The sequence below is a fragment of the Sarcophilus harrisii genome, chromosome 3 (assembly GCF_902635505.1).
Source record: "Sarcophilus harrisii chromosome 3, mSarHar1.11, whole genome shotgun sequence".
Lineage (NCBI taxonomy): Eukaryota > Metazoa > Chordata > Mammalia > Dasyuromorphia > Dasyuridae > Sarcophilus > Sarcophilus harrisii.
Window position 1 is genome coordinate 369,796,402 of NC_045428.1, and position 25,548 is coordinate 369,821,949.

The 25,548-nt window shown below is 36.0% G+C and overlaps 1 protein-coding gene across 12 annotated transcripts in view; it reads left to right on the forward strand.

Moving 5' to 3' along the window:
* The window catches only part of ANKRD44 (ankyrin repeat domain 44), a 344,653-nt gene that overhangs the window by 269,716 nt on the left and 49,389 nt on the right, over positions 1-25,548 (forward strand). For 6 of the 12 annotated variants that reach the window (XM_031960264.1, XM_031960265.1, XM_031960267.1 and 3 more), the window contains exon 17: positions 24,065-24,091. The exons of the other annotated variants lie outside the window; for them this stretch is intronic. In XM_031960264.1, coding sequence (XP_031816124.1) covers positions 24,065-24,091 — 27 coding nt within the window. The remainder of the gene's footprint in view (positions 1-24,064; positions 24,092-25,548) is intronic. 12 annotated transcript variants of the gene reach the window in all.

Here is a 25,548-nt window from a genome sequence, read left to right on the forward strand (position 1 = left end):
TTTGGTTGTAAAATAAAGCATTTGGACTAAATCAGTGGCTCTCATTGGCAATGATAATTCAAGGGATTCAGTACTAAAAATTATTCAATGCTACCTTAATCAGTAAATAATTTTCACTTTATTCTTGTTTTAATTAAAAATTCAAAAATTAGTTGGGATGTGGAATTCAATTTATGACTATGTCAAATGTTACAAACCTTTGTTCAAATATTAAAAGTCCAACACTGAAATCAAGTTTATATATAATGATGTTAAATGCCTTTCAATTTATAATTTACTTCATTAAAATGGTATTTATATTCAACAAAATTTGTAAAAATAAATAAATGTAATTTGAAGTCTTATAAACAATAAATGAGCATGAGGAATAAATTATTTCTTTAAATTGTTTAGAGAATATCCCACAAAAGTTATCATAATTATTTTATAATTGAGAGTTTTATGACATTATATTTAAGGTTTTCATAATTATAGGTAGATAAAGTGTATTTTAATTGGAAGTTTGGAGAGCAGAAGTTAGCATTGTAGTTATTATAAGCTCTCCCAGGAAAGAGATTAGAGAGGTCTGCAGGGAATAGGAGGAATGAAGGTTGTTGGTTAATTTCCAGAACCACCCATATGTTATTATTTTCAAGGTAGACAAAAAGGGAAGGTATCAGAATTGGTTCTTTCTTAGCTGGATTGTGGGTATGATTGAGAAAATATGGCATATTTCATAACCCGGTTATGTAGATCTTTCCTTTTAACTACTATTAACAATGCTAGATTTTTATTTTGAAGGTGAGGCAATTTCAACGAGAAGTCCAAATCAACTTTAATATGAAGACTTTTTCTTAAATCAAGAAATTTTGATTTAATATCTAGATGGATGGCTAGTGTAGGAGAGAGAACTAGACTTAGATGCAAGACTTGAATTTAAATCTTCCCTCAGATACTCACTGGTTATGTGATCATGGGCAAGTCACCTAACCCCACTCAGGCCCACTTTCCTCATATTTAATTAGTGCTCCTATGTGCAGTACACTGAGCTAGGGACTGAGGGAGATAGATATACTTCTTACCCTCTGGACCTTGTCTATTAGCAAGTAGTCAAACAAATATGATTGGTACTTAGAATACATTGAGTACCTTTTCTCCACATATTGTGTGTAACCTTCCCCCTTTGGATTCAAAGATTCTTGACGGCCTGGACTGCCTATTTAATTTTTTTTTTTCTTTTTGGTATCTAGGGGGCTTGGTTACAGTTCCCAATACATTGTTCCCAGTCCATTTCTGACTTCATTTAGGGTTTTCTTGGCAAAGGCCCTGATATGACTTGCCATTTTTTTCTCCAGCTCATTTTACAAATGAGAAAATTGAGGTAAACAAGGTTAGATGATTTACCCAGCTAGTGTCAGGCCCTATACTCTATTCCCTATATCATTTAGTTGTTCCCCTCTCCCATCCCATGTAATATATGAAGAATGTTTATCTAGTTAAATTGAATTGACTATAGGGAACATCTCTGAACCTAAATTTCTTCAACTGTAAAGAGAGAACTAACAAAAGTAACCTTTAAGGAAACTCCCAGTTATAGTCCTTATCTCCTAAATATTCCCTTAATAATGTACTTTTAATTTTGAATTTTTCTCTAAGAATTCTAGTTCTAGTGAAATTATAGTATAATATAGATTTGAAACATTATAAATTTTAAAACTTTATTTTAACATTTCCAAGTATTAGTTGTGATATGTTAAGCCATAACTTATTAATTTTAAGTTAACTTTGAGTTTGTGGATATTATTCTGGGTATGGATCATAATACAGTGGTAAAACTCCAGTTATTATAGTTTCAAGTTACTAGGATGTATCTTTCTTTTATTAAGGTAACCCAAGTATGGATTAGAATGCTGGGCCTGAATCAGGGAGATTCATCTTCCTGAGTTCAAATCTGGCCTCAGACACTTACTAACTATATAATCCTATGTAAGTTACTTTACTGTGTTTGCCTCAGTTTTCTCTCTGTAAAGAACTGGAGAAGGAAATAACAAGCCACTCTAGTGTCTTTGCCAAGAAAACTTCAAATGGGGTCATGAAGAATCAGATACAACTGAAATGATGACTGAACAAGAACAATTCAAGTATGTCCTAGGCCAGAGTGCTCACAAAAATGTATATTATGATAGACACTTTTCTATTTGTTCACGAAGTGCAGAAGGTAACATTTTTTTCAAGCCTAGCCATGTTAGTAATTTGTAAACTATATATGGATCTAGAAAAATGCCAACCAGGAGACCTGTAAATGGTCAGGGCAATATTATTCCACATGGCATTCACTGAACTAATCGGGAAGGTGCCACATAAGACTTAGTATAGTTGCCCAGAGCATCAACAATCTGGAATATAATTTGATTCCTAGGGAAAGGTACAGTTTAACAAATAAAAAGAGAAGGAAAACATCTAGATGACCATTATTAGTAGGGCCATTGAATAATTCCAAACAACTATGATAGCATACTCAAATGGTTTATAAAAAATAGTGTTTTCTTGCATGACTTCAGTGACTAAAATGGAAAGGCAAAAGTGATTTGCACTATTGATTTTTATTAGGGATCTAACTGCTATGGAATGATATTTTTCTTATGTTACTAGAAAGAAAAAGTCAATGGAAATTCTGTGATTTGAGTACTGGGATTGAGAATTTTTATTCTTTCATAAAAATTTTAAACCAGAGGTCCAGTGGTGAGCTTTACTGAAACTATTTTCTACATGTTTATGAAATATTATACATCATATATTTTTTCCTATTTGCTCCCATGTATGTGGTAACACCAGAGATGAATATGTCAAATGGGAATTGGTGCACTTTTGTATTAAATATTGTGCAGTTGAACATGAGCAAATTAAGTTGGGAAAAGTATACTATTTTGGATTTCTAAGATGGACATGGTAATTGATGGAAATAAAGTATGATGTATAAAAGTTATCTTTTAAAAAGATACAGAAGCAAAATATTCCATTATTCATATTGAAAACATGGTTCAATGAGGGAAAATGTCACAAGTAATTTTAACTTTCACAAGTCATTTCAGAGAAAGTATTTTCACCATTATTATATGAAGGAAAGGTTTCTCATTAATTCAGTAAAGCATGTATTTTGAGCATGGGTCCTTATCCTTGTAAGTTTGGGGTTGGATGGGATCCTTGCTCAGGAGAGACTGGAGGTGAAGGTACAGGGGTCTTCAGGGTTAGTACTGGACTAATCTGAACATCAGGCACGGAACCTGAAAAGGGGACTCCAGATCGGATACAATACAATGTCAGAATTTTTATAGTGGGCGCATCTCAAGGTTTCACAGAAAATGTCAATGTCTTTTCTTGTTTGCTTTCGCATAATCCATATCTAATTCTGTGTCTGGTGGTGAGATGAGAGAATCACTGCCAGAAGTCAGTGTAATCCATTTATCTCCTCTGAGTTTGTCTTCATTTCATCATTCTGTCATTTGTGTGAATGTGAGAGAGCAGAGCCAAATCTAAAATGGATTGGAGTTAGCAAGGGTTATGGAGTAATTGATAGGTAATTAATGAAAAAGGAAGATTCTTTGACTTGGTTTGATAAAGAGGTGCCTTATTTTTTAAATACGGGAGGGAGAGCATTGTTTTCTTTCTGTATGGCTTCTTTCCCTTCCTGTGACACTTTGTATTGCCTGCCAAATGGGAAGGGCTGCAAAATAGTAAGTGACATAATACATTAGAGCAAAAAAGGATGAAGTGGTTGCTGCAGCTAAACCACATTCCTGAATTCCGTCACCATCTGTGACCAGCCATTCATAAAAGATTAAATGTAAGGCAGACACATAGCTGAATAAATGTGTGTCAGTCTCTCCCATCTGCTTTCATTTTGCTTGAAATAATAACAGCTTTCCATACATGCTTATTTAAATTTGTACTGATTCTTTTAATATTCATTAGCCAGAAGTAGTCATTGCAGTCATTAGGTAGGTACAGTTTCAGAATCCCACCAAGATTAGCATCATTGAATTATTATGAATTTTCTTAAAAGCTATATTTTTCATTGAACTTGCCTATTATCATAAAATATTAATTGATGCTCAGAGTGTGAAATTTAAACTATAATTTCACATTAAATGGTGTCCAAAACGCCATTTAAATACTTGGGATTGGCAAGGTCTGCTATGTGTAGATTGAGAACAAGTTAAAAAAAAAAAGCCTCATTGTAAGCAGTGAAATTTTTCATTGGTTTATGAAAATTAATGATTCTTTTTATTCACACCTATTATCTTCTTTGTTCTCTTTCTCTGCTTCTTTCTCTCCTTACGCCCCCTACCACTACCACCAAAAAAAAAAATCTGCTTTAGGCAAATAAATTCCACCTTCAGCTGAGGCAGAAAGTGAATTAGTGTGACAATAATATGATTGAGGGTGGCCAGGGAATATCATTTGGCTGAAAAATCACATTTGATGGAAAAAGGCAAATTTAGAGTCATCTTTTTCACTTAAAGGAGGCAGGCAGTCCATAGTTCTGTGGAAGCTAGGAATAAAATTTATTCTCTCCAGGAAAGCAAAAAGAATGGCACACTTAACATAGCCTAGTTAACATAGTAGATCTGATTCAGTCTAATACCTAGGGCCTGAGAATATTTCTTTCACCCAAATCCCGCCATGCTGCATCTTAAACCCATTTATTCCTCTTCAGTTGTCAGTGGGGATTGAAAATCATCCTTTGTATAAATAATATTTCATTGACTCAGGGGCATCCATAATAGGATACCAGACCCAAAGTAACTCACAGGGTTTTTCCTTCCAACAGCATCAATATTTCTATAGAGGTAAAATCTGGTTAAAATGAATATCTAGGGCATAGAAGCAATAACAGCAGATATAAGTTTTTCATGGGAACACATCAACTAATCAAAGGGAAGATGTCACCAAAAATGTCATATGCCTAAAAAGGAATGTGTAGAAGACAGAAGGGGAGATGTTAGTTGTTCTTAGGGCAACAGAGAAGGAGCTGGATGAGATTTCTTTGCTGACTATATACAGGGCATCATAAGATTTAGCAATCCCCCACTCCAACTCCTCATTTTTATAGATGAGAAAAATGAGGCTTCTGCAAAGAAAATGACTTGCTCAAGACTAACATATCCAGTAAGTTCACCCTCCTCCCAATCTCAGCTGCCTTTTAAAGACTATATTGTTTTTTATAGTATCTACTGAGGCTGTCCCTTGCCACCTTTTCTTCTTTTTTAAAATTTCATTTATTTTATTTTTAATTTGTGAAATAAAACAAGCATTTTCATAACAATTAAGTGTAAAAAAAGATAATTTCTCATGAAACTGCAAATCTACTATGTACAACTTGCTATTCTTTTTAAATATACAATAAAGTTATCGTGTAACTTTCTTTTTTTTCTTCCTTTTTTTCTTCCCCCACCATGAGTACTATTAGACACAAATATGTGTCTATATGTAAAATCATTTCACACATAAACTTCTATTTATTAGTTCTTTCTCTGAATGCAGATGATATCTTCTTACATAGGTCCTTTGTATTTAATTTGGGTATTTATAATAGTCAAAGTGACTTAGCTGCTCAAAATTGTTCTTAAAACAGTATTACTATTTCATTGTATACAATAATATCTTGGTTCTCTCATTTTTCCTTTGTTATTTCATGCAAATCTATCCATATTTTTCTAAAATCAATAAATTCATCATTTCTTATAGCATAATAGGTAGTATTCCATCACAAGCATATACCATAATTTGTTCAGTCATTCCCTGGTTGATGGACATTCTCACAATTTTCAGTTCTTTCCCACCACAAAAAGAGATTGTAAATATTTTAGATAAAGACTTGAATCCTGGATGACTACCTATCATCTTTGAGAACCTGGAAAAATCCTTTGACCTAAAAATCATTTCAGGCCTAAAAAATGCCTCAGTTTCCTCATCTATAAAATATTGCATTGAACTAGTGTTCGATCTCTTAAGATCTTTTCCAGCTCTAAGTCCATTAAAGAAAGGATCATGATAGGCCTTCAGTCCTATTAGAAAGAGCAGGAAGATTCTCAAAGGTAGACCACCTTTCTAATCCATCATTTTGTCCCAGGCCAACTCTATACACATATGGACCCCAATCATACTTTCTTTAATAAAAATGTAAAAATTGTGACTATTTGGAGCTATATTTACATGGAACCAGTTGTTTACTACATGCATTCATTCCATTGTTTCCATTCAGAATCATACTGCTTTCACTTGTTCATTGTGAATTCCTTATTTCCTACCACTTTTCCAGTCTAGCCATCATTTTGATTTTTAATACTATTTTCCACAATAGGGACAAGACTACTTGTCAACGTTTCGGTATATTTATCACTTAGTGAAATATTCCTGGGGCAGCTACATGACACAAAGAACAGAGTGCCAGGCAAGGAGTCAGAAAGAGCCAAATTCAAATTTGCTCTCAAACACTTACCAGCTGTGTGATCTTGGGTAAGGCACTTAACCCTGTTTGCCCATTTCCTGATCTGTAAAATAAGATGGAAAAGGAAATAGCAAACTACTTCAGTATCGATTCCAAGAAAATCCCCCTCAAAAGAGGTCATACTTGTGATGAAGAGAACCATTGCATCCAGAGAGAGGACTATGAGAACTGAATGTGGATGTGGATCAGTAGGAACGTAGTATTTTTACTTTTTGTTGTTGTTTGCTTGCTTGTTTTTTTTCTTTCTCATTTTTTCCCCCTTTGATATGATTTTTCTGGGTGCAGTATGACAAATGTGGAAATATATTTAGAAGAGTTGCACATGTTTAACCTACATTGGATTACTTGTTTAGGGGAGGAGGGATGGAGGGAGAAAATTTTGGAACACAAGATTTTGCAATGGTGAATGCTGAAAATTATCTATGTGTGTATTTTGAAAAATAAAAAAGCTATGATTAAAAAAGAGGTCACAAAGAGTTGGATGCTACTGAAACGACTGAACAACAACAAAATATCACTACAAAATAAAAAAGCTATGATTAAAAAAGAGGTCACAAAGAGTTGGATGCTACTGAAACGACTGAACAACAACAAAATATCACTAAATATTGTATATTTAAAAGGACAAAAATATAACCTTAATTGAGTAAGTTCTTAGTTTTGGTCCTGTTTTGAATAGAAATATAAATTATGGACAGGGGAATATATTTTAATTGAGTTTAAGAAGGAGGTAGTGTGCATAATATGCATAGTTAGATAGAGAGCATTCCCTGGAGTCCTGGTGACCGAGATCCAAGTCCCTGTATGGTTGTGGCTATTCATTGCCTCTCAGTATCTCAGGCAACTCCCTAAAACTAATGTGCTAAGTGTTGTTTTACCTTGGTAGAAGGGATTTCCTCACTTGGAGCTCCCAACTAGTGAAATCCTAATCTGCACCAAAAAAAAAAAACAAAAAAACAAATATGCTAAGATTAAGACCAAGGGATTTTATATGCCAACTTGTTATGATAATGAGACTTCAGATTTCTATAATAACTCTCCAAGGAACCTAGCAGTTTCAAAGAGCATGATCTTTGCTATAGATGGATTAGTGATACTAAGGGAAGTAAAATAATTCTGGGCCTCTCACTTCCATTCAAATATTCTACCACTTCAACTTTACTTATTTACCGTTTTTATCCTTTCTTAAAGAAAAAAAAATTGTTGTCATTGTTCAGTGTTTCACTCTTAACGATTCCATTTGGAATTTTCTTGGCAAAGATACTGTAGTGGTTTGCCATTTTCTTCTCCAGCTCATTTTACAAATGAATAAACTGAGCAAATAGTGGTAAGTGACTTTATCAGCCTCCAGCAGGTAGGTAGTAAGTGTCTGAAGCTAGATTAGGAAAAAGAGCACTGAGCTGCTCCATGCCCCTTTACCTTCAATCCCCACTTCACTAAATGATGCTTATAAATAAATTTAGGCAGATGAAAGAAAAAAAAAACTAACGATAAAGGAACTTCAAAACATTAAAATTTGAATTCAGATGGCAAATATTAGATTTTGTTAGAAGGGAAAATTTGATAAGAAAATTATTCTGGTCCCCCAAAAAGGCGTAAATAAAATTGTCTTGCATTTCACTTTGGGGACAGTTAAAGGATGAATCTCATTCAGAAGTACAAAAGACTGATTGATAGAACAAGATTGTTTCTGGTCACATAAGCTGATAAAAAGTTGTGATAATGGGAAATGGGAGCTAAGATTTTCTACCTACCTGCTTGGTTTTACAAATACCATGGTGTTAGATTGGCTTGGGTACCTCAGCCATTAGATATAGGGTAACCAAGTCAATAAACATTTATCTAGCACTTAGTACTTGTCCTGAGGCACTATCCTAAGTGTTAGGAGTACAAATACAAGGAAAAGGAAAGATGATTCCTCCAGGACTCTAGGAGCTTATACTTTAATGGGAGAAGACTCATAAAAGAGCCGTAAAGCTGAAGAAGAGGAGGGAGAAAAATGTCCCAAATGAGAACATGGTATTAAAGTTGGGCATAGACTCTGGAAGGAATTCAACACTGGAGTTTGCACGGAGGGCAAAGGGACTTTCCAGGGTAAGGAGGCAACTGGAACATGGTGATAGTCTGGAAAGTCAGGCCTAGAACAGGAAAGCAGAAAAGTATGTCTAGTCTGGACCCTTTCTCAAAAGTAGCCCATCAATGAGAAGAGTGGCCAGCAGAAATAGAGAGAGGAAAATGAGAAAGAGAAAGACCTCTGCATTCTCTTTTGTGGTCACCCTCAATCAATTTTATCAGATTACTGAATAGGTTATGGGGGATCTTCTATTGTGTTCTAACTGGATAATCTGGTGCTATGGGATTCATCCCGGAGCACTTTGTTGCCTGGGAGTTACCTAGATAACATGAATATCTTATGGACCTATGATTTCATGAGCATGGGGATCCCCAGTTGTAGAAATGCCCTCTACTAATGTAGGTCATGCACCCATAACAAACTTTTTTCAAAACAGTATGCTAACACTCCAAAACTCTGGTGGACCCCACTTTCCTCAAGGGCACAGTGAATTATTAATCATATAAACTCCCAGTCATAAGAGTCTCCCAGCTCTGGTCTAGTTGCTTTGCTTGTTTGCATCTGTTTCCCATCTGTGAAATGAGGATAATTATACATACCAGAGATTGTATAAATAATTTACTGCGCCTACATAAAAAACATTGACATCTCCAGGGCTTGTGCAAGTAACATGTTTCACTTTGCTAGAGTAGAAACAAAGATGACCTCATTCTTTGTTACCTGAGTAATGTTTCCATTAGGGATTTTCTGGCGATTGCCTTGACATTGGGTCAGTACCTGTGTTGGTAAGAAGCATTGAATGTAATGACTTGCTTTGTTTTCCCCATGGGTGCCCGTTTTTTTTTTTTTTTATGTGAATGACCCAGAAACATGTTAGTGCTTTGCAAGTCTTAAATGTAAGGCATTTTATCTTTATCATCATGACCCTGTGTAAGTCACGTGCCTTTCTGCTTACCTTTTGCTATTTGTTGTTTAAACTCAGTTATTTGCCTTAGCCTTCATTTGGTTCATTATTTGTGTATAAAAGCAGCTTTTTTCTTGGCATCCTACAGATATCCTGAATCTCCAATTAGGAGATGGCTCCATTGTGCCAAACTCTCAATATAACAGTTCTAATAAACTTGGCAACCTATTTCATGATTTTGAATATTGTTTCTATGGAGAGAGGAAGTAAAGCATCCTTGCTGGTGTTGAATTTGAAATCCAGAATATCTGTGTTTAAATCTCATTTCTGATTCTAGCTCTGTGGCCTCTATAAAATGACATCAATATCTTCAATAAATATCTTATAAAGTTGTTGGAAGGCTCAGATAAGATGTATGTAAAGGTTTTGCTAACATTTAAATGTCATATAAATGTGAGTTATTGTCATTGTACCCATCACACAGTAGGCAGGTAATAAATGCTTATTAATTGATTGTTGTTGTTTATCAATCAGGTCTAACCTAGACAATGGTTTTAACTTCATGCCTTCAGGAGTGACAGTCCCTTTGGAAAGATCTTGAGTCTTTTTTCAAACAATATTTGATTAAGTTTAACAGCTCTACTTTGTAAAATACGGAGCACTGATTGGTAGAATGACTTTTCATGAGAATGCTATTTGCCAAAATATCATTTCTATAAAGCTTAACTCCAGGTTTTATCAGCTTTGCTTAAAAATCTTTAGTGAATGAAAATTAAAGATAAGAGAAGAGGAAATTTTTCTTCATTTTATAGATGAAAGGAAATGGCCCAGGGAAGTGAAATTTCTTAATGAAAAGTAGAATTAGAGGAGGAATTGGAACTAGAACCTAGGAAGGTCTTTATAAAATAAGAAATGGAATAGCCATACTTTGTTTGAAGGAGGGAAAATTTTTTTAAAGACCTAGAATTGGGGTACTATCTGAGGGAGAAAGGAACAGGGTAGAATACTATCAATTAATAATCATTTATTAATTAAGTACCTACTATGTGCAAAGTATTGTGCACTGGGAATACAAAAAGAAACAAACGACAGTCCTTCCCCTCAAGGAGTTTATAATCTAAATAAACATTGGTTAAATGAAGAATCAGCAGTTCTAAAAGAGAAATTAAGGGACACCAAAAACAATTGTCCATTTGTTTCACCTTGGGTCAGGACGGATTGATATTGCCTCTCTTCCCTCTTCTGTATGTCATTGTAACATCTAGAACTATACCAGGATATTCAGTGATTGTTCAATAAGTATTTGATGATAATGGTTGTTTTGGACCATCTTGACTCTCCCAATAGTATTAGTTGGGTGTTCTGTCTATGCAGCTAATATTTTATTTTTGGAAAAATACTGAATACAACAAATTAAATCATCTCAAAGAATCCATCATAAAAACTTGTGTGGTTTGTCTTCAAATTTCAGAAACAGTTGGCCAGTGCTGTTCATTTAGATTCATCAGGACACTGCTTTCAGTTAAGAAATGTCCTACCAGTTCTTAGCAATTCCAGAATCTAGAGTAGTTATCATAAACAGAATTATTTACTTAATAAAGTTAGAATTGAGGTCTAATTTCTGGTTCAACACTAGTCTTCCTTCCTTCCTTCCGTATTTCTTTCCTTGTTTTTTTCCTTCCTTCTGCCTTCCCCTCCCTCCCTTCCTTCTTTCCTTTCTTCCTTCTATCTTTCCTTCCTCCTTCCCTCACTCCCTCCTCTCTTTCTTTCCACTCTACCTCCTTCTTTCCCTTCCTTCCTTCCTTTCATCTTTCCTTCCTTCCTCCTTCCCTCCCTCACTCCCTCCTTCCCTTCATTCCTTCTTCCTTCCCTCCCTCACTCCTTCTTCCCCTCTTCCCCTCTTCCCCTCTTCCCTCTCTTTCCTCTTCTCTCCCCTCTCTCCTTTCCTTTCCTATTTTATTTATTTATTCTTTCTCATTTTTCCAATTATGTGTAAAGATAGTTTTCAAGGACTTTTCACTATTTGATATTCCTATCCCTACCCTGCCCCTGCCCCTGCCTTCCCCAGGCTAAGATTATTGTCTCCCTCCTCATGTTTCTCATAGTAATTTTGACCTGAATTTAGTACCTGTTATAATTTTCTTTGCACTAGAATAATTTTTACATTTGTCTTATTCTCTCATTAGAGGTTAAGTTCTCTAAAGATCAGGGCAATTCTCCCTGTCATTCAAGGACTAGTTCAACTATTTCATAAATCTCTCCCTCTTCTTTGTTTAACTCCCCTATTCAAGTAAAATAATGATGTTTTTATTTTTATTATAGTTATTTATGTACACATCTCATCATATCCTCTTGGAGGGAAAAGACATTTTTACTTGCTCTCTTTTCTTTCTCTTTTTAGCATAAAAACCCATGCATAGTAGCTACTTAATAAATCCTTGTTTTGTTAAATTGAGCCCCACTGGAATTTGTTTTGAATCTAAGGTAGATGCCTCTTTTCCCAACAGTAACTTATATGAACACTAGAAGTGTTTAGTGCTTCTCTACCATAACTGGGTGCAGTGTTGTTCTACTGTAAATAATTCCCACCAATTGAGTTTTCTCTTGTCTCTGTGTTTTAAATAAGGTCTGCTATTTTTTAAAGGTGCTTTCATCAACTAAGCATGCTATATGTTTCTTCCCACATTTTGTAGCACACTTAAAAATGAAAGGTTTGTATAGATCAAGAGTAGCTTCCATATTTTACCAATAGAACATGAAATTTCAGTGAACTTATATATTTTAGATTGTTAGACATACAATTTAACCAGTTTATGAATTTCAGTAAGTCACTTGCCTGCTAAGAATGGGGTAAAATTCTCATTTTTCAAATATAGGGGCATTAGATTAAATGATTTCTAATACTCCTTATCATTGGAAAATTCTAAAATCTTATGATTATATCTGCATATCTGATCTCCTCAATTGCAAATCACTTTTTATCAATGCCTGCCTATTTTGTACCACTCTTATTCATGCCTTCCCAAAAAGCTTACCATAGGAGTCCATCTAATGCATAGGAGACCTTCCTTGCTTTTTATCGAAAACATTCTTGGAGCTCATTCCTTGCCCTCACCACGTGAACAATCCTTCTTTTCTAAATATATTCCTTGATGACATCTTTTTATTCTTGTTCTTAGAAGTTCTTTTAATATTTATATGTTGTGACCTACTCACACCCACCCTGTACCTCCTTATTGCCCTCTATATTTATTTTTAATTCTTTAATTCTTTGGAGACTATTGTATTCCATGTCTCAATGACATAGAGCAATCTTAATAGAATGTTAATATTAAAAAGATGGAATTTTGTTTGTTTAGGTTATTAAAGTAGCTTTGCAATTTCCTGAAGGCAGTCTAGTCCATTCTCATTCTCTCGTTCAACTACAAGCCCAGCTTCTTGTCTCACTGTATTATTGGTCCCACATACAGATAATCATTGCCATTTTTCATCTAAATACATATAATAACTTAAGCACTTGGCAGTTTTCATCCTGAGCCTTATCTTTGAACATATCCTATATATCTGGACTCAATATTTTATTTGTGATCTTATGTCTTTCCTTTTCTGTCATCCTATCTATCAGAGTAACACTCATCCAGAATTCTCTCCTTCTCCTCCTCCTCCTCCTCCTCCTTCATCTTATTATTATTTATACCTCCACTGCAACATCCAGCTACCTTCCAGATACCATGTGCTTGAGGACTAGAGGACTTAATCTACTCAGTTTGGGACTGAACCATCCAAATTTGTTATTGAATGAGGGTGACCTCAGGTAGCTTATTTTATCTACAGCCTTCCTTGGCTAGATTTGCATCCATATATCTATTTTGTCCATCTTCTTGCCATCCTTCCTACCACCAAGGGCCCACTTTGCATCTCTTGCTCTGGAACTTATAATCAAATTAATACTGGTATTGCTTTTGGAAAGGGCATATTAACTAACTCCCTTATAGTTTCATGCATGATCTCTGTGATGTCTTACACCAAAACATCCTTCACCAATCACCAGTCCCTTAGATATTATTTCTACTTATTAGGATGTAAGTTCCTTGAGAGTTAGCAGTGACTCAATTAAGGATTTGTAGCCTCCAGCTTTCTGGTAAAGTTTCTTCCTGGGAATTCCTATACCAGTAAAACCACAAATCCAGTTCCAGTCCCTCTCTTTCATAATAAGCACTTAAATTTTTTTTTTCATTTATTCCTCTGTCATTGAGGATACTGGGAATCTTCTGTTGAAGATGAGCTATAAAAACATTTTTGAGAAATTGTTTCACAATCAGCACATTACTCCCATTAGTCCTTTGTTGTGAAATCTTGACATAAATTGATTCTATATTGGGTAAAACATAGATAAGATCATGCACTTCTTTATCTATGTACTTTTCATTTTGGCTTCCAGGAAAAATTGTTGTGTAAGTGTTTAGATAATCACTGTATGTAAAATTGGTAGACATTGAGGTGGTTTACATACATACATATATATATATATATATATATATATGTACACACACATATACATATACATATATGTATGTATGTAAACAACTAGATGACTCAGTGGATAGAGTGCAGGACCTGAAGTCAGGAAGATTTGAGTTCAAATGTTGCCTCAGACTCTTGGGAGTTGTGTGGCCCTAGGCAAGTCACTTAACTCTACCTCAGTTTCCTCATCTGTAAAATGAGCTAGAGAAGAAAATGACAAACCACTCTGGTATCTTTGTCAAATAAACTTTGTCAGAAAAACCTGGAAACAACTGAAATGATAAAAAAACAAGGAGATAAATTTTGTGCATATCTATATGTTTATACAATTTTCAGTGAAAAATTGGACAAAGAAGTCAGAAAAATGTGCATCCAGGATAATAAGTTAGTAAAAGGAGAATTGGATTGGGAAACAGGAGACTGCTTTTTGTCTATTCTTACACTAATAAGTTGATTACTTCTTGTCTTTCAATCTTTAGTTGCCCTTCAGTAAAATAAAAACATTGCCCTAGATGACAGAAACATAGATTTAGGATTGGAAGGAATCTTAGAGGTCACAGTTCCCTACATTTAGAATTGAAGAAATTGAGATCCCAGAGAGTTAAAGGACAAAAGCATTGAATGGCAGAGCCAGGATTCAAACTAAGACTCTGTGACTTCAAATCCAACATTCTTTCCACTGCTCTATGCTTTCTAAAATCTTTTCAAGTGTTAAAAAAAATGCATATTTCAATGGTATTGTATAAGATGATTTTTTTAAATTACCAAAAAATTCATGAGAGAAGAAACTAATATTTTGATAATCGCATAGGAATGGAAGTTATTCTTTGATTTAATTTAAACTATAGTATAAAATGTATTCCATTTGGAGCATATCTGATAGACAAATTTAGGTCATCTGGTTTTAGTTTTCCTTTTCTCCCCCTTTATCAGCTAATCTGTGTAACTTTTCATCCCCACGCTTCATATCCCATGTTGCTTTAGTGGAGTTGTACACTATCCTGGCATAATTACCAGAACAAATTAATGCTTCTTCGCTCTGACCATTAATAACTCCCAACAGAACATACATCTTCTGTTAGATGTGGAATCTTGCCTAATTTCCTATAAGACAGCTAATTAGATGCTGAAAATCTTTCCCTCTGAGCCCTGGCCAAACACACATGTATATATTATGAGTAAGAGGATTAAAACTTGGAAACTGTTTAGAGCATTTTCTCAAGAGTAATGGAACTGAAAGCCCTTAAATGTCCTATCCACCCCTGAAATGCCTTAACATGAATCAAAAAAGAGTTATATTTAACTTTTCTTCTTATTAAGCTTAATAGAAATTTGCCTTCTGCTTTATTTCTTATTCTGTCCACCAATTTTTCTATGAGATCAGACTAACAGTAAACTGTATGTATCTTTCTTATGAACAATTATGGAAGGCAGCTTTTAGGTAGTGGGAAGGATTCAGACTTTGAGTCAGGGATGATGAGTTCCAGTCCTCCTTCTAGCACTAGCTGTCTGCCTTTGGGCAAACTATTTTTACCTCTTAGCCCTAGTTTCCTATAATTTAAAATGAATATATATGCACATATATATACACACATATGTACATACATATATACACATGTGTACATACATATACATACATCTATATAGCATTAGTGCAACCCACCTTCATGAGACTAGTGTGAACTTCCATCAAGTGAATGTCCTTATAATACTTCTTCATTTGTAGGGGAAGGAACAGGAGAGAGGCAATGGAATTAGGTGACTTGTCCAGGGTCATATAGCTAATAAGTATCTGAGATTGCATTTGAACACAGGTCTTCTTGTAGCAAAGGTCAGAATTCATAACTAAGTCTTCTGATATCAGATCCAAGGTTCTTTTTCCTATGCAATCCATAGCTTCTCTCCTTATTTGAATTTGTGAATTTTAAAGCACAAGGGCCTCAATCTCAGTGGCCCAGTTCTGCTTTTCGTTAGTGCTGTCTCTTACAGAGCCTACAAACAACAGTGAAGAAGTCTCTCAGGAATATAGCCACACTGTTGTTTGTGCAATAATCACAGAGGAGAGAATTTTCCCAATGAAACCTGCTGTCTGCTTATCAATTGGCAGAAAAAGACTCCAAAAATAATCCAACTGGCTAGAGATAACTTTTTTATTTGCCAAAAAAATTCAATAAAGCCACAGATATTATAAATACATACTGGGAAAGGGGTAGAATGGTATTGTTAATATTTGTGGTGAAAGAGATTCTGGCTCAGGAAAATAGGAAGGTGGAGAATCTGAATATTAAAAAAAAAAAGATGGAAAATGGGTCAAGACTTAGCTTTCAAGGAAGAATAGAATGAATGCAGTGATATAGAAAAACTGCCCCAGAGACATCCTAGCCATTATGTTCCCCCCACCTCCTTTTATTTAATTCAATTCACTTCCAAGGTCAAATTCTCAAGACAGGATTCCAGAAAGCATCTGGTTAGCCTAAGGCACATATGACATAGATGTGTGAGAAGTCAAAGGAACTGTGGGAACTTGCCTTTGTAGAAATATCAACAGCATCTAAATATAAAGTGAAGGAAGGTACTGTGGTTTATGTGGCTGGAATAAAATGTGAGAAAAGTAAAATAAAATCAATGTAAGCTCCCCAGGATATGGGATCAGAAAAAGGATTTCAGGCCACTTTGGAGATTATTTGGGGGCTTCCATTACCTTCCAGAGTAATTTTCCATGTACTTGCAGAGGTTGTGGAAAGGAAAGGCCCTTTTAATACTGATTATTAGGAAATCTAAGAAACTCTGTTGATTAGATATCAGTAATATGAAAAAAATCTATCTAGAAAATCTTTTTCAGGAAATTAGGGATAGAGGGATCATTTCTCAATTTTAAAAGATTCTTAATGAAAATATTAATGCACAGATAAATGGGCAGATTTCCTCTAATATTCAGTGAGACTTAAAAAAAAAAGAATTGATTTGTACATGTTTAACATATACTGGAATTCTTGCTGTCTAGGGGAAGGGGTAGGAAAAAGGGAAGGAACAAAATTTGGAACACAACATTTTGCAAGGATAAATGTTAAAAACTAAAAAAAAAAGTAAAAATATCACTCAAACTTAAAAAAAAAGAATTGATGAGTATGTCCATCTAATTATATATTTCTTTACTCCTTTTTGTTCATTTAACTAACATCCTAAATGATGTTTTTAATTGGGAACCAACGTAGTGTAAAGAGTATGGGATTTGGAGTGAGAGAAATTCTGACTTGGTCACTCACCATTTGACATTATGTGACTGACTCTCAGTTTCTAACCACATCAGTAAAATGGGACTAAGAATACTTTTGTAAAATCTACCTGACGAGGTTTTGTTTTTGTTTTTGTTTTGTTTGTTTTTTTAAAAAAGAAAGCAATTAGTAAACATTCAAGTGCCATATAGGTGTGTTACTATTGATTGTTGGTAGGTAGAAACTATATAAACCTCTCAAATGAAGCCCTCCTTGAAATATTCACCTACAATGCAAAATGGAATATTATAGGAAAATGAGAAGTGTAGGATCATATCAAAAAGACCTAGTTTCAAGCCCACCTCTGACATCTACTGACTGTGTAACCCAGGCAGTTTCACATAGCCTCTCAGTGCCCTATAGACTATTGTAGGCCTTCTCTGGAAGTCTAAATTGCAAAATAGTTGGCCAGTCTGAATAGACACAGGGAGTTTCCTCACTGGCAATTCCCTAAACTAATAAAATCCTAGCCAAAGGATCCTCAAAGGAACTGCTTTTTCTTTTTGAAGGTCACTATTCAGCCAAAGAATGTGATTCAGCTAAGGATGCCTTCATGGCAGCTAGACAGTGCAGTGGATGGAGCACTGGCCCTGAAGTCAGGAGGACTTGAATTCAAATACAGCCTCAGACACTTAAACCACTTCCTAGCTGTGCCGGTCATGGCTTCCTTATCTAAACAATAAAGAAGTGATTATTTTGATGATCTCTACTCTCTATAATATCTGAGTTTGTGCCTAGCAATGGCAGACATGCCTTTGTACTTTAGTGGGAAGTCACAAGTCTGTTCTAAAGGGATTACATTCTATATTCCTAGAAAGCTAAGAAGGGCAGTACAGGGAAACTTCACAGAATAAAAGCTGATGCTTTTCCAATGTTTTTCATAAGCTGCTCAATGTTTTGTATTTTACTCCCATCTAATAGTAGAGTTTTGGATTTTTTTTGGTGTTGTTTTGTTTTGTTTTATTATTATTATTTTTTGGTATGTCATTTGTGGAAAATGCAACTGACTGCTTTTTACAGGAAAGGTTTTGGTAAAAGTAACATCATACCCTTGTGGATAGGTGTGGGAAAGAATCCAGTGCTTCAGGCTAAACATCAAGACTAAAAGTGCTTCCTTTACTGGAGGGTTATCTTTCATTACCCCCCCAGAGTATTAGCAACAAATGAAAAGAGTTTCTGGATGAATTTAAAGGAAATCAAATTTAGTGAACTTAAGGCCGTGCTTCCTAAGAGAGTCCAACTACCACAGCTGTTGTTAATTAGAAGCAGCCACTCATTCCATGGGCATGCCATTGTCACCATGATTAATACATTCTGAAATGGTGCACCTTAAATTTAGAAGACCTAGGCACAGCCCTACTAAGGGGGGCATTCCATGGCACTAACTCTGGGGGGCTCAGATATCACTTTGCAGCCCTTCAACGGTGTGTAAACGACAGCTTAGCAACTAGCTAGCAGCAATAATTAATTACAGTTGGGTGACCTCCTCATTCCAAGGTCCTGCCTCAGAGAAGGACATGATTTTTTTTACTCCAGGTACAGTTTGTGGTACTTGCCTTAGGCACAAAAATGTCTGTTTTTATAAGTCTGATCCTGGCCCTGCCAAATTAGCTATGTAACTTTAAGCAAATAACTTTCATAGCATCATAGATGGTTTTTTCCCCAAAGGTTAGATTTTTTAATTTTTTAAAAAATACATGCAAAGATAGTTCTCAACATTCACTTTTACAAAACATTGTATTCCAAATTTTTCTCCTCTTCCCATCTCCCCCTCTAGACAGTAAGTAATCCAAGATAGGTTAAATACATGCAGTTCTTCTAAACATATTTCCATATTTATCATGCTACACAAGAAAAATCAGATCAAAAGGAAAAAAGAATGAGAGAAAAAAAAAACAAGCAAGCTAACAACAACAACAACAACAAAATACTATGCTTCCCATTCAGATCCTATAATCCTCCTCTGGATGTGATGTAATAAGAACTTTGTGTCTCCCTGATTTTTGTGGAGGGTGGGCCAGGTGGCCTGGGGAAATTCCTAAAAATGATCCTCACCCATCTGAATCTCCAACCTGGTTCCCATGGGAATCTCCCACTTCCAATTAATCTGGAATCACTTTGGTGTGGAAAACAAATATTACCCTTTATTGATTTGAAAATTAGCCCCTTATTGCTCTCTAACCCCAAACCATAGAAGGCTAAGACAAGACTGGTACCCAAATCTTTGCTAATTCTTTTCAGGAATGGCCCACTGAGGGAAAGAATTTCTCAGTGTAGTAAATCCATTTCCCCCCCAAAAAAACTTCGTCTGGATATAGGGACTGCTGTTAGGGTATCTCTCACCCCTCAACAGATACAGGTGGCTCTCTCCATCACAAGACTATTGAAATTTCTCTGAATCATCTCACTGTCAAAAAGAACCAAGTCCATCACAGTTAGGATCATAAATTTAGATAGAAATACCTTTAGAGGTTATCTCATCCATCCCTCTCCTTACATAGAAGAACTGAGTCCCAAAGAGGTAAAATGACTTTGCCAACCTCATTTCGGCACATCCAGTGCCCTTCCTCCACTGCCTCCTTTGCCATTCTGGGACTCAGTTTCCCCATTTGTTAAATTGGGATTCTGAGTGGAAGGAAGTCACATAAGGTTATCTTTCATGTTTCTTTCAGTCCTAATAATCTATGAGTAACTATCTTGACAGCAGGATTTAAAACTTGCTAAGAAATGTCCTTCTCTGCTCCCTACCTGGACTGTGTACTCTTGTGGAGGAGGAGTACATTTCTTGGTTGCAGTTATTCTAATAGTGTTCAGACTTGTACACCAGACATCTTACTTCCCTGTTTAGTTCCTCCTAGACAGGGTCCCACCATGTAAGCGTCTGGTCTGGCCACAGTTTTAAACTCATTGTGTTGGGGGTGGGATGAAAGGAAGTTGAGTAGCCTGAGGGAGCTTTTAAAAACCACTCAGGGACTTTTTCTGTGCCCTCAGATGGCTCCAGTGCATAGTGTTCTGAAGGTATAGTGTGTGGGGTTTAGAGAAAAAGTACTACATATTAGGTACTTCAAAGTCAATCCTAGAAGCAGAAAGAGCCTCAAAGGAACAGTACTTCAGCGTAGCAGCTCTCCTGCAAGTCTGTACTGAGTGTTAGGGGGAGAGGGAGAGAGACAGAACTGATGGAGGGAAGGAGGGGAAGAGACAGAGAGACAGACAGGGAGTTACAGGGAGAGGAAGTGAAGGAGAAGCAGGGGGAGGGGGACAGGGAAGAGGAAGGGGAATATTTCATCAGGGGATGGAAATAAGCAGTGTTCAACAGGTGAGATTGTTCTGAAGTAACTACATCACGAGTCTCTTATTAATGCCCCGTGTAAAATGCTTTGACTCCTCTCATCTGTGGTGACTCAATTAATTATTGTAGAAGTCCACTAGGAAAGAGGGGGGAAGGGGAAATGGAGGTAGACAGTGGAGAATATTCAGGAAACATGCATTAAGCACTTAATGTTAGTTACTGGTGCTCTAAAAATGAAAAAAAAATAAAGACTCTTTGTCCCTTGTTTTCAATGCATTTATAGACTGATATGAGGAAAGGAGAAGAGTCACATGCACTCAAAAACTACAGTATGAATTAGATGAGACACAAACATGCAAAGAAAAAGTCAAACAGATATTTGAGGAAGAAAGAATTGCCTTTAGGTCCAAGGATGGGGAACCTCTGGCCCACAGGCCATATAAGGCCCCAAATCATTTGGTCTGGCCTTGCCCAGACAACCACAGGCAATGAGCTGAAAGCTAGGCACAAGTTCCCACTGCTTGAGTCTGTAAGTTGATAACTGTGTATGGTCTGCAAATGATGTTCTAGGTATCCACATGCCCCTTGGCTGAAAAATGGTTCCCCACTCTTTAAGTAGAGGGATCACAGGAGGCTCCAAGGAAGAGGAAGCACTTTATCTGGGAAAGGGTTTCCAGGAAACAACCCTTCCCTGGGGCTGTTACACAAGAGGAGGGGGCAAATGCAAGCACATATGGTACCAGGCAAGCGGGTTGGTCAGAACACAGAATATGCAAAGCAAAGCACCCCTGCAAAGACAGGTGTGTAGCTCTTGTGATCTCTGACTTCAGAACACCCCGTAATATTCAGCTAAAGAGGCAATGACGCAGTGAAACAGATTTCATCCCTTTTCTGTCTCCTTGGTCTTTCCCAGGCCAACAGCTAAGTACCACAGCCCGGCACTGTGCTAAATTTCCCTGCAGAAGCTCTCTACTGTAGTAGTCATCCAGGGATCCCCTCGTTGTTCTCTTTACCCATGTCTCCCTGGCCAACCAGGTGTGTAACATGACGGCCCAGCCTTAGAACTATAGCCGGGGAGCCCCACTTGTAGGGTGTGCTTTCTTGAGGCAGTCCCAGTCAGTAGGTGAGAAATCCTGATTTCTGCTGACTGTTCCTGTCCCTGCTCTCAGCCTTCCTCACACTGACAGTAAGATAACTGGCTGCATGGCCAAATGTGGCTGGAGGTCCCTAATACGGCTGAAGGTTTTTCCACAGCACAATGAGCTGTGTCAAGGCCTTTTTGCAACAGTGTGAAGTATGGAAGAGGAGAGAATAAAAGGCAGGGATCATGTTAGCTAATTATGACACTAGTACAGGCAGGAGATCACAAAGACCCAAAATGGAGTGATGCCGGTGGTGAGAAGGAAGGGGAGACATAAGGAGGACATTTTACAGCACTAATTTCCAGGCCTTGGCAACTAATAGAGATGGAGTGGATGAGGGAAGAGGAAGAGTCAACCATTGGCCTGAGATTTCAAGCCTGAGCCATTAGGAAAATGGTTTTCCCTCAATAGAAGTAATAAAGTGGGAAGGAAGGCAGGTGTCGGAGAGTTCTGTTCTGGTCATGTCTGAGGTGTTATTTGGGTGATCCAGTGCTAGGTGTCTGGCAGGAAGTTAAAGATATTAAATTGTAGTTTGGGGATAGACATAAGGATTTGGGATATATATATATATATATATATATATATATATATATATATAGCATTGTTTTACCGTGTGTGTGTGTGTGTGTGTATATGTGTGTGTGTGTGTGTGTGTGACAGACAAGTGAAGAAATGGGTTTATATGAGGTACTCAAAGGAAGCAATTGTTAGACATAGTCATTGCCATCTTAATTGTACCGTTAGTGGTTGGTAAAAGAAGCTTCTGTCTATTCTATAGGAAAAAAATGAATCTGTGTGAAGGCTACAAATAAGATAAAATTACAGGGCTTCACTGTCATGTCATTCATCTTCCTGTCAAGGGATATGATGTGAAGATGAAGGTTTTAATTGTAAATAACCCATAGTTCTACTCTGAAGATCTGAAGAACTTCCTGAATTTATTTTAGGTAAAAATCTGTTACCAATTGTGCCGAATTTTTAATTGCTAGTTTTGTCTTCCTTATCCCAAACAATTCCTCAGAGCACAAATTTGGGAAAAACCCTTCTTCCTCTCTACCCCCCTCCCCAAAAGAGCTGCTATGTTAAAGTAATCTCAGTAGTTGTTCAGTTCTGAGTCAGGTAAAATAAATTTAGAAGTCTCACTTAGTCACTTAAGTGTCACTACTCAGCCAGTGTAGTGGTAGAAATATATGTTAACACACACACACACACACACATATATATATATATATATATATATATATATATAGGAACAGAAATACATTTTATTTGGCAGAGAATTGGAGGGAAAGAGGGAGAAGAGAGAAAAAGAAATTGGAGAAAGGGTAGATTAAGGGCAGGAGTAATCCTAAGCAAAACAAACTAAGGATGTACAAAAAATATTTATAAATATTTTTGAGGTTACAAAGAATAGGAATCTGAAGGCATGTTCATAAATGGGGAAAAGACTAAATGAATTATGGTATTTAAATATGATAAAATATTATTGTGCAAAAAGAAAAGATGAAGGGGATGGCTTTAAAAAAACTGGTAAAGACTTGTATGAACCGGTGTAGTGAGGTATCTAGAAGATAGAAAACAGTTTGCAATTATATCATTATTGTAAAAACAAACAACTTTGAAAGAATTAGGAACTCTAATCATCATAATGATTGTCCACAGAATTAGAGATCTCATGATGACTTATACTAACAGTCTCCTGATTGAAAAGTGAAAAACTTTGAGTGTAGGAAGAAACAGATTTTTTGGGGGGGGAGAGGAAGGAGGAACATGGCTGATGTGGGAGTTTGTTTGCTTGATTATATATGTTTGTATACTTGGGCTTCACATTATATTCTTATTTGCAGAAGGGGTGGGACTTAAAATTGGAAGAAGAGAAAGTGGATTTTTGCTGATTAAAAAGATATATAACTTTAAAAGGAAAAGTGTATAGAAAAAATTACATCTATTATAAAAAGTGGGGAAGATGTGCTTTGATTTGTAAGAAAAAATGAAATTCCTTTCTATGCATTAAATAACGACTAATTTAAAAGCGATACATAACAGTATGTTGCCATTTTTCCTTAATACTAAAGAAATTTGCTTGTAAGTAACAAATTCAGAGTAAACTATCAGGGGCAATGTTAGAAGCAATGCATTTATGATTGTCCACACAGCTAAATTGTTTTAGTAACTGCTTTAAAGGGAAATTCAAACTGTTTCCATATCACTGTGTTGTTGGGGGGTTTTATATCAACTTTCCATTATTCTGAATATTTTTGGAGCAAATTTATAGTCTTGAGAAATTTTGAAACTACATTGGGATAATAGATTGCATTTTGTTTTCTATTCTGAGTATAATTGTTTTAATTGCCATTTTTTGTTAGATTGGAAGCAAAATTCCACTGGATATAGTAAGTAAATGAATAAAGTAAACTTGCATGTTGGGGGTGTGTGCTAAGTCCGTTTAGGACATGCTATCTTGGTTTGGACTTCAGCCAAATAATCAGTTTCTCAAAGCATGCCTTAAAACCCTATGATAATAATGCATGTGGTTTTTTTTTTTAATTCAATCTTTTGCTGCTTCCTAAACATAAAAATTGAAAACAGAATTCACGCTTCTATTATCATTTTTTAAATTTCCTGCACTAGATATATCTATCTAATTTGTGTCTACAGATCCCATACCTCTAATGTGTGATCTTTATATACATTTATAGCATGACATTCTCTGCATCTGGCAATAAGGAGTGAAAATGAGTGGTCTCTGATTTGAAATGTTAACAAAATCCAGATATAATATTTTTTTTTCAATGAGCCATGATTCAGGGATGGTTCCTCATTTAAGAAGTCTAGAACCCAGTCTGGCTTTACGCTAAAGGTGAAAGAGAGCGACAGAGACAGACAGAGAGAGAGAGAGACAGAGAGAGACAGAGAGAGACAAAAGAAACAGAGAGAAGAAACAGAAAGACAGAGAGATGATAACTAGTGGCTCCCTAACTTTTATATCGTACTTTAATTTTTCAAAAAAAGCTTTACAAATATTATCTCATTTTATCTTCAAAACAACTTTGGGAGGTAAGTGCTATCATCAGCCAACCCCATGAGACAGAAAGGTTAAGTGTCTTTTCACAGCTAGACCCGCCTCCAATGTAGAACTTAGGTCTTCCTGAGTCTCAAACTTTGACAAGCTTATTTTGGAAATGAGATTCTGCAGCCTTTACAGCTGTGTTTCTTCTATACATTGACATGTCTGGACTCACTTCTTTTTCTAAATGAAAAGGGGCCTTGTCAAAATGATCTTCTTCAGGCTGGTCCATGTTTGAGTCTGTGATGGTCACTGATGTTTTATATGGCATCTTTTCAGAATATCAATCTTGTAACTATAACATTGTTTAAAAAGTAGGGGCAAATGTACGCTGTTTTAACATGGTAACCAGGAACTACAAGGACTACATTCAAAAGTATAATTAACTCGCGAAATGCTCTTTTGAATATCATAATTATACCTTCTTCCCAGAGTATCCTTCTTCAGAGAGACCAAGTGAAGAAATGCAGTTTGTTGTCGTCAGAAAAACTTTTTTTTTTAAGTCAAGAGTTTCAGCCTCTCTCCTTCAACTCTGCCATTAGGGCTTATTAGCAAATAGTGGAATTAATTAATTTTGCATTCAGCTTGCCTATCCTTTTCCCACACTCAGTGAAGGTGCTGACAGAGCAACTAACAAAAAGCTAGCAACAGATGGCAAGAAAGCTGGCTGTTGGTAGTCCTCATATTAGATAAACATGCCTTTGAAGTGAAACTGGACTGTTTCAGAAAAACTCGGGTTTAGATGCTTCTGCCTCAAGAATAATTATGTTTTATATGTGATAG